The sequence below is a fragment of the Myotis lucifugus genome, unplaced genomic scaffold, assembly GCF_000147115.1.
Source record: "Myotis lucifugus unplaced genomic scaffold, Myoluc2.0 scaffold_194, whole genome shotgun sequence".
NCBI classification, from domain to species: domain Eukaryota; kingdom Metazoa; phylum Chordata; class Mammalia; order Chiroptera; family Vespertilionidae; genus Myotis; species Myotis lucifugus.
In genome coordinates, this window is record NW_005871242.1 from 303,173 (window position 1) to 318,671 (window position 15,499).

General features: G+C 39.8%; 1 protein-coding gene across 3 annotated transcripts in view; it reads right to left on the reverse strand.

The window, feature by feature from the left end:
• The window catches only part of PSD3 (pleckstrin and Sec7 domain containing 3), a 414,114-nt gene that overhangs the window by 83,985 nt on the left and 314,630 nt on the right, over positions 1-15,499 (reverse strand). For all 3 annotated transcript variants that reach the window (XM_014462866.2, XM_023760800.1, XM_006097020.3), the window contains one exon: positions 2,570-2,613. In XM_014462866.2, coding sequence (XP_014318352.2) covers positions 2,570-2,613 — 44 coding nt within the window. The remainder of the gene's footprint in view (positions 1-2,569; positions 2,614-15,499) is intronic.

The window sequence follows — 15,499 nt, forward strand, 5'->3', positions numbered from 1 at the left end:
TTGTTTTTAGAGAGGAAGGGAGAGGGAAATAGAAACATCAATGATGAGAGAGAATCAATGATCGGCTTCCTCCTGCACGCTCCCCATTGGGGATTGAGCCTGCAACCGGGGCAGCCTGCAACCGGGCATATGCCTTGACCAGGAATCGAACCCTGACCTCCTGGGTAGATGCTCAACTGCTGAGCCACGCCGGTCAGGTAAGAGAAGAAACAGTAAGTAGAACTCCAAATAAATATTTTAACAAGGTGATAGTGGGGCTGCTCTGGTCAGCTGAAAGAGGCATGATGCTTGTGGGAGATATAACCGAGTCCCTGTTCTCTTCCCTTTCCCCTCACACACATCACTTATGGAGGCCCCTGACCATCTATCTCCTAGGGCTCCATGGAACCCAGTTAGAGAACCAATGAACTAAAAATCTCTGAGGTCCCACCAGTTATAACATTCCATGATTTTATAATTCAATTTCTTCTAAGGTTCTAAAATCAACATCAAGATACCTCCCCATGCAAGTATACATTATCCTATACATTTTGTAGCAAGATCTTTGTAGCTAAGCTGGAATTCAAACCCAAATCTATCTGATTCTGGGGTCTGGGCTCCTGAACACGATGCTCTGTTGACTTGACAAGAAGGCAATAGAAGAATCCAGTTCTTGGGAATCTCCCACTCCCCACAATGGATAGGGCCCAAGATCAAGCTTTCTTGTACCAAATTGCCACTACACATAAATATAAATAACGTTCAATGTCAAAAATCTAGCTTTACAATACAGATCCTCAGCAGTATATTTGTTTATTTTTAAAAACTTTATAAAAGAATCCTTAAACTATCCTCTTCCCTAGTGTGAATATGCTTATAACTATTTCATTTTTATTAATTTTCTCTTGAGTAGATATCCTGCATAGGTCAGGATATGCCTTTATTATTTCAGCTGGATTCTACATACATCATTTATGAAACTTTTCTAGGAAACCCACTTTTATTAAAGAGAGATCACTCTGGCTCTCAGACTATGAACTCTTATTAATCTTACTGAGTTTTCCTTGAAATGATACATTGCTTTAAGTGAAGCTTGTGATATCTATATAGACATACAAACATATAAGCCATCACATATACTTGTAAATGTTAGAGTCTCAATTTATACTTTGAATCCCTAATTCAAAACAGTACCATATGACCTTACAATTAATGGAAACAATTCAAGGGGTATTGATATTTTCTGTTCTTTCTAGCATATTATAAGGTAGAGGCAGTCAACTGCTAAACTGCTTTTCCCCAATGTGCATATGAACGAATAAGAATTATCCTCCACATTATGATTCTGTAAACAAGTTCACTGCAGACTGCTATGTTAGATTGCATGATAGAAAAATATTTGTGAATGCTCAATATGAGTGAAAATAAAAAATAAAATTCACACATAGTTCTAATTAAAAATGTATTTGACCTAACTTCTTGACAACTTCATTAAAAATTTAGTAAAGAGTCTTCAATAATTTTGTAAAGATTAAATTCTTAACCACTGCCAGGAAGGTGGGGGGGCAGCAGCTGGGTGCAGGTGGGCAAAGGGGGTGGAAATGGGAGATATCTGTTACAATGTCAACAATAAAAAAATCCTTGACTGCTGCACTGATCAATGAAAATTTAACAAAAGTGGTATCGTTGGTCTACACAGAGGTGTAATTAATCCAGAACAGTATCTCCCAAAGGATGTACTTTGAAACACGACATTTTATTGTCAAACAGGTTCAGGAAACATTTCAAATTGTATTTCTCTCTTGGAGATCCACAATATATATTGTCATTGTAGAAGCTTCTGGATGTTCTACAGTTAAACATTTTTTTAGCTTACTTTAATCTATCATTTATCAAACTTATCTGTCAGTATCCTGGTATAACTAATATCACAGGAAATAGGAGTGGAAAGCCTTGATCTATGATGATAGGACAGAGAGAATTAAAATAAGTGGATGGTACCAAAATCATTTATACTGGACTTTGGAATGCATGTAATTTTATCAGATTTTCTTTTAGAATGCTATTTTCTTTTAGAATAGGAGTATGCTGGGTACGAAGAAAAAGATACGGAATACTTAAGGTTTCAAACAAAGTAAGCAAGACATTGGTGTAAAATGAGAACTGCACATGCACATTTAATCCTTCTCTAGGATACCTCTAAGGCAGTGGTTCTCAACCTTCCTAATGCCTCGACCCTTTAATACAGTTCCTCATGTTGTGGTGACCCCCAACCATAAAATTATTTTCGTTGCTATTTCATAACTGTAATTTTGCTACTGTTAAGAATCATAATGTAAATATCTGAAATGCAAGATATATTTTCATTGTTACAAATTGAACATAATTAAAGCATAGTGATTAATCACAAAAAAACATGTAATTATATATGTGTTTTCCGATGGTCTTAGGTGACCCCTGTGAAAGGGTCGTTCGACCCCCAAAGGGTCTCGACCCACAGGTTGAGAACCGCTGCTCTAAGGCATAAAGGAAGACAGTAAGAAAAGAGCAAGCAGTTCATTTACTAAAAGGCTGACAGCAGCATACTTACACTGCCCATTCAAGCTTCTCATTCTTGATGGAGTTGTAGAGAGCCTGTGAAGACAGAAAACAAGATGGGATTATTCTTTTCATTCCATTCCATATTTTGAGTTCAGACAATAACAAAAGCCCTAAAATGCTTGAGGGATTCGGCAAGCAGCTCCCAAGCCCCTTGGCTGGCCATCCTGTGCGGAGATGAGGAATGTGCAGGGTAAGCAGCACTTTGAAACAGAAACACACACCACTGTACTGCATTTTACCACAGTTAAATATTATACATTTATATCCTTTTTAAAACAGGATATGATTAAAATTTTTCTTATGGTCTTGTAGTTTCACTAGTTTAGATATTGGAGTACTCATACTTTTTCATTAATTAAATAAATATAACTATTTCCACAACAATTTAATACATGGAAGGGGGACTAGAGCCAGTTATAGAAAACCATCTATACCAGTGACTGAAGCAGCTGTTACTTGTCTAACTCTACGATTCCGCTTCACAGTGGTGTGATGCTGGTGTGTGCGCGGTGGTGGATGGGGAGGCAGAAGGCTGCTTTAAAGGCTTGGTAACAATGACAAAGGCAGCACAGACTACCTCCCTAGGCCTCCTAGCTCTGCATCACATCTATGCTCCTTGGAATCAAGCTGTTCCACGACAACAATCCAAGGAAAGGCCACTCCTCCTCATGGCCACTCCTCTTAATTTTGAGTAAGTTGCTATAAAGAAAACACAAATGCATCTCTAAGATATAAAACCACATCAGCAAATTATACTGAAGAAAAGGATAACTTGGGTGCATAATAACACAGGGATGAAGTTGGAAAATTTTTCTCCAAAGGACTTGAACCTATTAGACGCAGCGAAGACGTCATTTACTTTGAGATGGAAAAAAGGGGGATCAGTGCCATTCAACAATCATCTTCCAAAAGAGGAAGTGGGAGGTTCAGATAGTTTCCCAGGTAGCAGAGCAGGGGGAGAAACGCCTCGTATTCCTGTCGCTGCCTTTCACTCTGTCTTGTCCACGGGAGGAGGCAGTCTACATGTGTGTAAACAGAAGACTGCACACCAATAGTGAATCCCCTTTTCATTCAAAACACTTCCAAGTTCAGTTCAAATATATTTAGGTTACAGATTTTATATTATTTAATATCCAAGACATGTATCCTTAGCCAGTATCTTGACAGACTTTGGGAATTCTTCAGTGTGGCTACAATAGTTAATTTAACTACTGAATAATTATGAGAGCTACTAAAAATTAGGATGCATTTCATCATTATCAGGACATAGTTAAACGTATCCTCAAATATAAAAATGGTAAAACACCAAATTAGAATAAGGGGTAAATCAAGGCACAAAGCCCATGCTGTAAATTGGACATTCTTTTGGGAAAACTCAGATTTCCTAAAAAACTACAACTTATGACATAGCTAATGTCCATGAGGCTGCACTTAGAGAACTGCGGAGAGTAGATGCCTAACTCAAGACTCAAGAGAATCTCGCTGCATAAATGGATTCTATTTATGCCTTTAATGGATTCTATTACTTATATGAGACATTTTGAACCCACAAGTAACAGTGGGCTGAGAAGCTACAATTGAAAAGAGAGATTAAAGGTTCTTTATAAACCATCATACTCAATACTACCCGGAGTAATTTAACAATGTGGTAAAGGAAAAAAAACCTATTCATAAAGATAGTTAAAAATGATATCTAAGTTCTAAAATTTTTCTAACATTCAAATTCAATTCTGCCCTGAAATAAAATCTTTTCTTCCCTCACTGCCCCCAAGAATGTTTTAGTTAAAGAGTTACCAAGTTCCAAATTAGAAAATTCTTGTTACTCAATCGGCTGCATACGGTACAACATCATTATAAAATTCAACAAACCTGCCACATTGTAAGTCCAGTTCTCTCCTTGTGTATATAACAGGACAAATCTAAAAGGGGGATGTTACCTTAACCTTTTCAATCGCAAAATTACAAAGGGATTTTCATGAATCATTTTACAGTTTTTGTATGATCCATTATTTTTCTTAAGAAAGCAAAATTTGTTTTGCAAATGCATCCAACACTCTCATACTCTCACCACAACTTGCTACCCTTTTTATCTTCTTAGCTTAGTTAAGAAATGAATTTCCTGGACTTACCACAGGACCCACTTCCTTTCCTGTGCAGCCTGGACCCCACACTCGCTACCTCAACCCGTCTCGTTAACATCTGTTTAACTCTCAACCAGTCAATCCCACTCTGAGTTTTTCCCACTCTGAATTCTCTGCCCTCTCCTCTCAACTCTTCTCCCCTTTCTACTCCAAACATCTCCACTTGTTTCTTTACTACACAAGAAACATGTTTACAACAAGCAACGCTCATTCACACCTTTGTGTTTCTCAACAAGAGAAAACCAACAGTGCTTTTTCCAAGCTCCAGTTTGAAAAGATACCAAAATGGTGTGATTTAGGTCACCTGTCTTCTCCATGGACTAATCCATGTTGCTGGGACATGAGGTACCTGATTGGGCCCATCCCTGGAGCCAAGGGGGCTGGGTATCTATAAAAGAGAGGGTAGCACTGACCTAGCCACTAGTGTGACCCTCCTGAGCTGCACAGCCTTCTCTATTTGCATGTGACTAATCCAGCACTCACAGGGAAAATTAAATAACAGCACAAATTAAAGCCATGGGAGAGTCATCATCTCAAACATCAGCAGAGCCTTCACTCATGAGCCTCCTTCAATTTTTTGCCATCTTCCCTAAAATGCATCTGCACTGGCATCTACTCTTTCCTTCTCCCTGATGGTAAGGGAAGGAGTGTCACATCTCTGCAAGGCTAAGCCGTCACTGGTTCTGATACCTTCCCTTTCTGCAGTAACATCTCTTTTACTGGCTCCTTCCTAACAGGCTTCCAACAGGCGCATCTCTCCCAACCCCACTTCTGCTATTCAGTCATCACCTTTGTTCCTCAGCTTCTCTTTTTAAGCCAAGTTTCTGAGAGATGTTCCTGTAATTCTTATTTCCACTTAATCTCTTCAGTTAGGCAATCTAGTTTTCATTCCTGTTGCTCTATTAAAACTGGTCACAATAGACTCATCGGCTTCCTTCAGTGCTAAATTCAAGGCCACATTTTAGTGTTTCTGTATCTTTTCACCTTTCAGCAGCACTGAATACTCTCAAATATTGTCTTCCTTATTTTCTGTGACACTTACAGAGTCTCCTGAATGTCCTCCTCTCTCCTTGGGTAATCCGACTCATTACTTCTGTCTCCCTCATCTTATCTCTTAAGTGTGAGTGAACTTATCGGTTATCTTCAGCCCATGAAAACCCTTGTGAAGTTCAGATCCACATGTCAGCTGCACTTGGATGTTCCCAAAGCGTCACAAACTCAGTCAAGAGGAACTAGGGCATGAAGACCTAATGGAGAGAGTGTACTCTCAATCTTAGCAAACTGTATTGGTATAAAATATGTAATTGTTTCAATACAGAAACATGGCATATAAAGCACAAGGTAGTTCATGTCTATTAATACAAAAAACTCAAGTCAGAGTCCTCAATGGTAGGCAGGTAGACAGGCCTGAGCAGAGCAAGGATGATGGGCCAGGTACGAAAGGTCAACAACAAGGAAAGCCCTGGTGCCTAACTAACAATGGGCAAAACTGAGAAAAAAAAGGACCTTGCCCCCAGGGTGACCTTCCTCCCCTAGTGTATGGCTGGTCATGTGGTTTTGACCCCCTGACCTTGCCTATCACTGGTCATGTGGATGGAACCCTGATGAAGTTAATGACCTTGAGACGGGAAGAGTATCTGGGCTAAAGTGGTGTCTATATAGGAAGGTGGCAGAGGGAGTTTATGACAGAGAGAAGGCAATGTGAAAAATTAGAGATCAGACACAGGCCAAGGTATGCCAGCAACCACCAGGAGTTGGAAGAGGCAGGGAATAGATTCTCTCCTAAATACCTTGATTTCACATGGTTGGCCTCCAAAATTGTAAATAAATTAATTTCTGTTGTTTTAAGACATCAAGTTTGTGGTCATTTTATTACAGCAGCCCTAGGAAAGAATACATCTGGGCATAAATGGAAGACAGATGTCTGAATAAAGAATGATCATACCTACGGGTTGATTTTCAGAAATATTTCCAGAGTCAGTCCTTAGGTAAAACGTAGTCTTTTACTATAGTGGTCTCAACTGAAAGTCTGCAGGCACGCACCAGAACCAGCCAAGAAAGTTTTAAAACACTGATTATTGAGCTCTATCGCGGATCTACCGAATCATCAGGAGAGAAAGAGAGACAGAGACTGACTTGTGGTTACACAATGCATGGTAATGGGAAAACTTCAGAGATCAGGCGTGGGCTGTCAATGATAGTGCTAAGCCTTGAATAAAACTGTATTTTATCAGAGGATAACATAGCTTCCAGTTCCCCTCAGTGAGGCCGACAGTGCCCACAGTGAGACTTTACCCAGCAAGAATTCTGATACTATCAATGCCTGGTTATGGCTATATGTTATTTTCTAAATATACAATATGAGGAACCAGATGAGGAACCTGTACACCCATATTTCCCAACACCTACATGAGACTCTGATACGAACCCTTGGTGAAAAGTCCCTGCTTTACAAGCTTGCCAATTTTTTCTCTAACTCAAGTTCCTGCTACTCAACCAGGACCTAGACAACAATCAAGTGCCTCCACCCAGACTCAACAGGACAGAACGAGTCTTCAAATTCAAAGGAGAAAGCAAAGTAAATGGCGTAAATTATAGAGATCAAGGTAGCTTGGCCTAAATTTACTTTTCAGTCTTTGTTCTTCACTTTTGATTGCTCCTCAAGAAGATAAAATGCAATTTTGTTCAAAGCTTAGCACTGTCACTGACAGCCCACGCCTGGTTCTCTGAAGTTTTCCCCATTACCTGCATTGTGTAACCGCAAGTCAGTCAGTTCGTTTTCTCTCTCTCTCTCTCTCCCCCCCCCCCCCCCCTGCATTTTGCAGTCTATGCCCCCCCCTGCATTTTGCAGTCTATGAAATTCATGTATTTTATTTCAATCATCTCTAAACTCCAATTATCACGGAAAGTACAGAGGATACCATAGCTTCCAATTCTCCTCAGTGAGACTGCCAGTGCCCACAGGGAGAGGTTACCCAGCCAGCATTCTGACACCATCAACACCCGGCTATGGCTCTCTTTTCCAAGTGCAATACTGTTTCATGCAGATATTCAGATCAAGTACTTTCAAATACAGAATTAACTATGCACCACTCTGGGAGTATTATCAGAGAAAGACTGTGTTTGAAAATGATATTGGTTAAAAATTAACGATGAAACTATAGTTATACCAAATGAACTGCAAATTGGTTTAAAAAACTCAAAAATATCTTAAAGTAATGGGCCTCAACTTTTATTTTCTTCTCTTTGCCTTAAAATAATATTGAAAAACTGCATTGCCCCCTCATTAAAAAGGGTTCCCTTAAAACCAATATTTATAATGGACTTTTCATCTGCCCCCTCTCTACCCTTGCAGATTTTACGCCTGTGCAATATTGAAAAGGTTATGAGTGAGAGTTATGCTTTTTAAAAAATGCCATAAGGCAACTGTCAAACAGAAGTACAAAAGGGTAAATAGCTTGAAGCTTTGACCACAAGAGTATTCACAGATGGATCCATTTTAGGGAGAAGTACACAATATAGATAAGTTTCTGGAAACTGACACCTTCTGAGTGACCTGTGTTCCCATATCTATGGGACAGTTTTCATGTACCCAAGTCTAAAGAGGGTACATTAAATATATTCACAAGCAACCTCATAGACATTTCAACTCTTAGCTTTCCTTCAGGGTCAGAACATGCTCAATGTAAACCAGGGATTCCCAAAGTGGGCACTACCGCCCCCTGGTGGGCGCTGCAGCGATCCAGGGGGGCGGTGATGGCCAGAGGTGCATTTGGGGGTGATGAGTAACTGCTATTAAAATTTTAAAAAAAATTAATTTCCAGGGGCTGAGTAATATTTTTTCTGGAAAGGGGGCGGTAGGCCAAATAAGTTTGGGAACCACTGATGTAAACTAACCTCTTTTGAGTTTGTTTTTTTTTCCACATTCATAGTCAGATATATATTTTTGGATGTAAACAGTCAAAATTGGTGTCCTGGGTAATTAACTCAACCTTGTGTTGTGGGGCAGTACAGGCCCAGCCACCATGGCAGAAGCATCTAACCGGGAAGTGTCTGGCTCCGCTGAATAGATGCGCCAACAACAAATCCATAACAGACTCTCCAAAATGAATCAGAAAGCCCTTACTTTACTGGAAGGGAATCTGAAGTGTAACATTCATCTCCTAATGAACATTTCTGAGGACATACAGGCCAGAGTGGCATCATGCTGGTGCAGGGGAACCCACCCTGCCTTCAGGGGCCTCTGATGTAAGGATAACAAGATGTGCTGCTCCACCTAACGGAGCTTTAGTCACTAACAGAATCGCCTCACCTTTCACTCCCTTCTTACAGTGTGCAAGACACTTTCACACACGGTGCCTAATACGTGACATTACATTACATGGATTTAGAGAAAAATTAAATAGAAGAGAGAACAACTGAATTTTAGAATTTGAAGTGGGGGGGGCATCTGTCACTAACTTGCCCTTTTAAGACAAATTAATTCATTTTATCTGGACTTTACTTTCTAAATTTGCAATATGAGAGGGTTACATAAGGCTTTCTTCCAAGATCTTATGATTCTATAGGAAAAAGTTCTCAGAATTCAACTGGTCAAACTCTGAAACCACTTCTTTCCCTAATCCCTGCTCCCTTTTCCTATGTCCCCCATTATTTATTTATTTTTTTTTGCCATGGTTACTGATTAGTAGGATCACTAACTGCACTTAAATCCCAGGTATGACTCATAAATAAATAAATAAATATTTTAAAATTGCAAATGAACAAGAATGTAAAAGGAAGAGAGGGAGTGAGGGAGGGGAGGGAGAGAGAAACTGATTTGATTCTCTACGGGGGAGGTGGGGCACAGGGACTGGCCTGATTGCCTGCTGGCAAATGAATCTTTGTGAGCTACCTGGTAAGATAGGAACCACCATGCCTTCATTATTACCAAAAGGAAAAGGGCAGCCAAAGATAATTCTAATAGGCACCCCCAAAGCATTTGGTGAACAGCTCTGAAGTGCACTAGATTCAACCTGAAAGTGAATATAAATGTATTTACTGCTTGTACCGAGGCAATCCTCTAAACCAGTGGTTCTCAACCTGTGGGTCACGGCCCCTTTGGGGGTCGAACGACCCTTTCACAGGGGTCGCCTAAGACCATCGGAAAACACATATATAATTACATATTGTTTTGTGATTAATCACTATGCTTTAATTATGTTCAATTTGTAACAATGAAATTGGGGGGTCACCACAACATGAGGAACTGTATTAAAGGGTAACGGCATTAGGAAGGTTGAGAACCACTGCTCTAAACTTTCATTAATGTGCATATATATTCATTTTATATAGGGTGTAGGCTTGGTCAATAAGGTGTTACGTATATTTATACAAAGCATATGACTCCTAAAGTGACTTTCCACACCTTACAGGGGTCCTCAAACTACGGCCTGCACATGCAAATACAAATACTGTATTTGTTCCCGTTTTGTTTTTTTACTTCAAAATAAGATATGTGCAGCGTGCATAGGAATTTGTTCATAGTTTTTTTTTAAATATATTTTATTGATTTTTTACAGAGAGGAAGGGAGATAGATAGAGAGTCAGAGACATCGATGAGAGAGAAACATCGATCAGCTGCCTCCTGCACATCCCCCACTGGGGATGTGCCCGCAACCCAGGTACATGCCCTTGATCGGAATCGAACCTGGGACCCTTCAGTCCACTGGCCGACGCTCTACCCACTGAGCCAAACCGGTTTCAGCATGTTCATAGTTTTGTTTTTTTAAACTATAGTCCGGCCCTCCAACGGTCTGAGGGACAGTGAACTGGCCCCCTGTTTAAAAAGTTTGAGGACCCCTGCCTTATGAGATAGGCTTGATCCTAAGTTCAGAGCTAAGCAAACTTATGATCACAGTGTACATGAACCAATGGCCAGTAGTTCAAATTCTCCTTTAATACATCATTGAGTTTTTATAATCTGTCTGCTCCAACTGTCTACATGGGTTACTTTGCTTAATTGATATTTATTGTATTATTCTAATGTATAATAACCACAACAAATATTTTATTGTAACATACTGATATGTGAGGGGAAAGTATTTTTTTTATAACTGCTAGGCAATAATAAGAATGCATTCTATTATAATAGTATAATATGTATTATACTATAAGTATTTATACAAATAGTATCTTTTTATAACTAGTACAAGACTATAATTCATGTGTGTAACAAGAATAGCATAACAGTTGTAACACTTGTAACAGTATAGCATAAATAAATTTCTTAAAACAATTCACTCATTCATGCATCTATTCAGCAGACAAGTATTTATTGAGTCTCTACTATCTGCCAGGATGTCAGGAATTGATATGGGACACAGGCACTACGAGTCCAGGGGTGAACAACACAGACAGATGAGACTTAGTAGGGGTGGAACAGACAATAAAGGAATAAGGGAGGCCACTGGATAATTATTATAAGGTAATTAAAATCAGGTAACTCAAAAGAGTAACTTTAGACTGGATGGTCAAGAAAGCCTCACTGCAAGGAAATGTAGGGCACAAGTGACAAGGAGCAGCCACACAACGATAAAGAGAAGAGCAAGGAGCGCTCCCTGGCATCACTGTGCCTAGTGGGCCTGGGGTGTGGTGTGTCATAAGGGCAAACAGGTAAACAGGTCAAGTAGGGTTTTTTGACCAGAATACAAGGGTTTATCTGTGTGTGCTGGGCAACCACTGGAGGATTTTAAGCAGGAGAATGACCTGTCCAATTCATGCTCTTGAAGGTCGCCCTGGCTGCTGTGTGGAGAAAGGATCGGAAGAGAGAGGGGAAGTGGCAGCAAGACTGGCGGTGTCTGGGTGAGTGGTGAGGTGACCTGAACTAGGTGATGGTGGTGGCAGATTTGGGGCATATCAGGCTATCTTCCCAAATTATGGAAGAAGGGTGGCCCATTTTCACAAAAATCTCAAGCACAAATTAAAAATTGGGTAAGATAGTTTCAACAGTAGCACCAGAGATATATTGCTTATTCATTAATATTTAAAGTCATTTAAACTAAAAATGAGGTAGATACATTAGATACTGTTAAAAGAAAAAGTAAGGTGCAAAACAATATGTCTGGCATGTTCGTGTGTGTGTGTGTGTGTGTGTGTGTGTGTGTGTGTGTTTACTCACACAGACATTTCTGAAGGAATCAGGACCCATTGACAGCAACTGGGAGACTGGGCTGGGAATGAGAATTTTCAATGTATAATCTTCTCTGTAATGTTTGGATTTTTCCCCTTTTTATTGAATTTATTGGGATGACACTGGTTAACAAAATTATATAGGTTTCGGGTGCACAATTCCACAGCACATAATGTACACTGCATTTTGTGTACTATTAGAGTGTTTACCACATCTCACATATATTACTTTCTCAACTAAAAATCTAGGTGATACTAGATTTTTAACTCTTTGCACATGTGATCCAGTCTTCTGCTTCTCTTTATTTCCCACAATGCCTCATACATTGTCTTAACCACAGCACGTGTTTAAAAAAAACAAAAAAAAAAAACATTGGTTGAGAAGATAAGGATCTCAGTGATAATTATCCTAATACCACAATTATGATGAGAGGCAGCGAAGGTAGAAAAAAAGAACTATGGACTAGAAATCAGTATAAACCTGCTTCTTCATCAGCTGGGTGACTTAAGGCCACTAACACTAACCTTTGATTCCTTCATCTGTAAAGATGGTATAACAACATCTATGTCACAGAATCATGAAGATACAATGAAAGCATCAATATGAAAACTTATGTACTCTGTAAAACAAATGTAAATAAAAGGTATTACTGTTGTTATATGCAGTCTACTCCTGTCCTCCTTAGACTCTACAGAACACTTGAATTTAAACACCCAGAATCTATCCATTCCACTCACCTCAGCCAATCAAGACCCTATGCCAGACATAATGGGTGTGGAGAGATTCACTTATTTTGGCAGTTTGGCATCAAGGACAAAGTATGCCAACAACTAATATTTGCTGAATAGTTAACATGTGGTGGGACCTGTTCCTAGGGCTGTACATGTATTACATCACTTACTCTTCACCACAACCCATGGGGATCATTCCCATTTTACAGATGTAGAAAATGGGGTGCAGAGAGGTTAAGTAGAGTGTTAAGTGGCAGATCTCAAAAAGGAATTAGAGCAGTTTGATTGCAAAGCTTTTAAATTTTTTCCTTGACCTATTTTCCTTTAAAAAAAAACACACCTTTCACCTGTCTCCACTTCCTGGCACACAAGCTAGGCTCTGCTATATAAGTTTCCCTCCAAAAATTAGAAGCACAAGAGTATACAATCTCTATAGTATAGAGCAGGGGTGGGCAACCCCTGGCACGCGTGCCAAACATGGCATGCCAGTAACTTTTGCTGGCACGCGAAACCCTCTCTTATAATCTTCCATTTACAATTTTTTTCTTAATATCGACTTTTTTATTTTTCAGATAAATTCAGTGTAGGTGCATCTTAGATAAATAAATAATTTTACATAACAAGTTCTCTTAAAGACCATAGACATGGATTGACGAGAGAGGGGAAGAGCAATTTCTATGCCTCTGCCTTAACTCTCCCTGCCTTCCTAGATCCGACCAGTGTTTTGGTTTCATCCACATACACTGGTGAATCTTTGTTCTCAGTGATGAGTTTTGTTAAGTCTCGTAATAGGAGTAGCCTGACGGATGAAAGTAGTAGCTCGTGCATATCTCTGAAGGTCACGAAATATAAACCTGATGTAAAATCTCTGTCATCAGTGATGCAGCAGCAAAAGTCGCACTGATGATATCAAACGGAGTCATAAAGTTTTCTGTCGGACTATCAGTGTACATGTATACATTAAAAAAATAAATGTATTTTCCATCATCATATACTGTGTTTTTGTCGCTCGAATGAATTTTATTATTTCTTCAAGGTTCTTCACATACGTACACCTTAAGAGATATCAAGTAAGTGTAACATGTTCTCAAAAAATTAGGGTTGGCACACAGAAGAATTCTGAGTCAGAGATTTTGCTGGTTTTGGCACGCACTCACAAAAAGTTTGCCCACCCCTGGTATAGAGGGTATAGTATTCACTCAAGGATCTTAGCATGTGGCACAAAACTCCACCCTGGACATCTAACTCCGTTTTACAGCTCGAGTCCTGTCTGTTTTAGGAGACACCAGGCTGGATGTCTGACAAGTGAAGGACCGCCCTCCCTAGTTGGCATTTACTGAATCCTACTACCTGCTGGGCTCTGGGCTGAGCCTAGGTGTCTTTATGAATTTAACCTTCTGTGAAGTATGATTTATTCCACTCATCTCACGGCTGGGGGTGAGGCAGACGGCTACTCGCTGCAGGAAGGAGGCTGCCAGATCAATGTAGGATGCCGGACTCACATGTGGAAAGAAATGACCACAGTGACGCCATTGTGTTGGACAAACTGCATTGACCTTACTGACTTGCCAAAAGAAGTTATCGGTTGAGAAAGAACTTTTCAAGATCGGTACAAAATAGATGTGCTTTTCAAGGACTATACAAAAAAATGTATCTTTCCCGGCAATGGAAAGATTTTCATGAGAAACCAATGACTTGTAAAAGATAAATTTCCCTCCGATCACCATTCTTGGTAAACAACTAATGTAACCTCAATGCCCTTTTTTCCTTTTTTATTTTAAAAGCCCCTGCACCTCATCCCTAGGGGACCACTTTTCTGGCTGCTCCAGATCTGTGTTCCTGAGTAACAACTCAGTCCCAAATAAATGCTTTTCTTGCCTTGCAGACCTGCCTTTTACTCTCGGTCGACAAATGTGAACCTCAGGTAAACAATGAATAACTTTGTTAAAGCACACGGTATGCCCCCAAAGTTTGTAAGATACATATTTTTGCTAAAAGTTATTTATTATTTATAGGAAATTCAAATTTATCTGGGTGGTCTATATTTTTATTTGCTAAATCTGACAAAACCTACCCTGGTTACAGAGTTTTAGTAAGTGGCAAAGCTGGCACTCAAACACAGAGCCCATGTTTTTATTCACTACTCTCTACTTTTTTCTTTATCCTTCTCAAAGTGGACTTGCTATGACAATGTCCAACCCTCCTGGGAAGGGGATATGTATCCTAGATAAAGAGGTATTTTCAGTGAAGTATAGATGGAAGGATTGCAACATCTATCATGAAGGAACCCTCACCTTTAAATCAATGTGGGCATTAAAAACGAGGCAGGGGTGGGGGTGGGGGGTAGGGTGTAGGAAGACAATGGGGGAAAAAGGGGACTTCTGTAATACTTTCAACAATAACTAAAGATAAATGAAAATAACAAAAACCTAGTGTCCAAAATATGTGCAGATGTGATTAAATGTAGCAATCCTCACAGCTGAGAACGTGGATAGAGTTAATGTAATTAAGGTGTTAGTGAATCACCACCATCTTCCATATGAGTCAAGGTTAATGTCCAAAGTATCCTTCAGCGTATATGACCTGTGCAGGCACAATAACTTTCAAATTCATTGCATTCATACTTATCTCCTGATTTTGCTTTTAATTCTTGAATCCTGATCCTCTGGCACTCTAATTTATTTATCAAAAAGTTGCCTGGCCAGACCAGTGTGGCTCAGTGGGTTAGAGCATCTTCCCTTGCACCGGAAGGCCTTGGGTTCGATTCCTAGTTAGGGCATGCACCTAGGTTGCAGGTTCGATTCCTGGCCCCAGTAGGGGTAGGTAGGGGTAGCTGTGGGAGGCAATAAATCTATGTTTCCCTCCCTCCCTCCCTC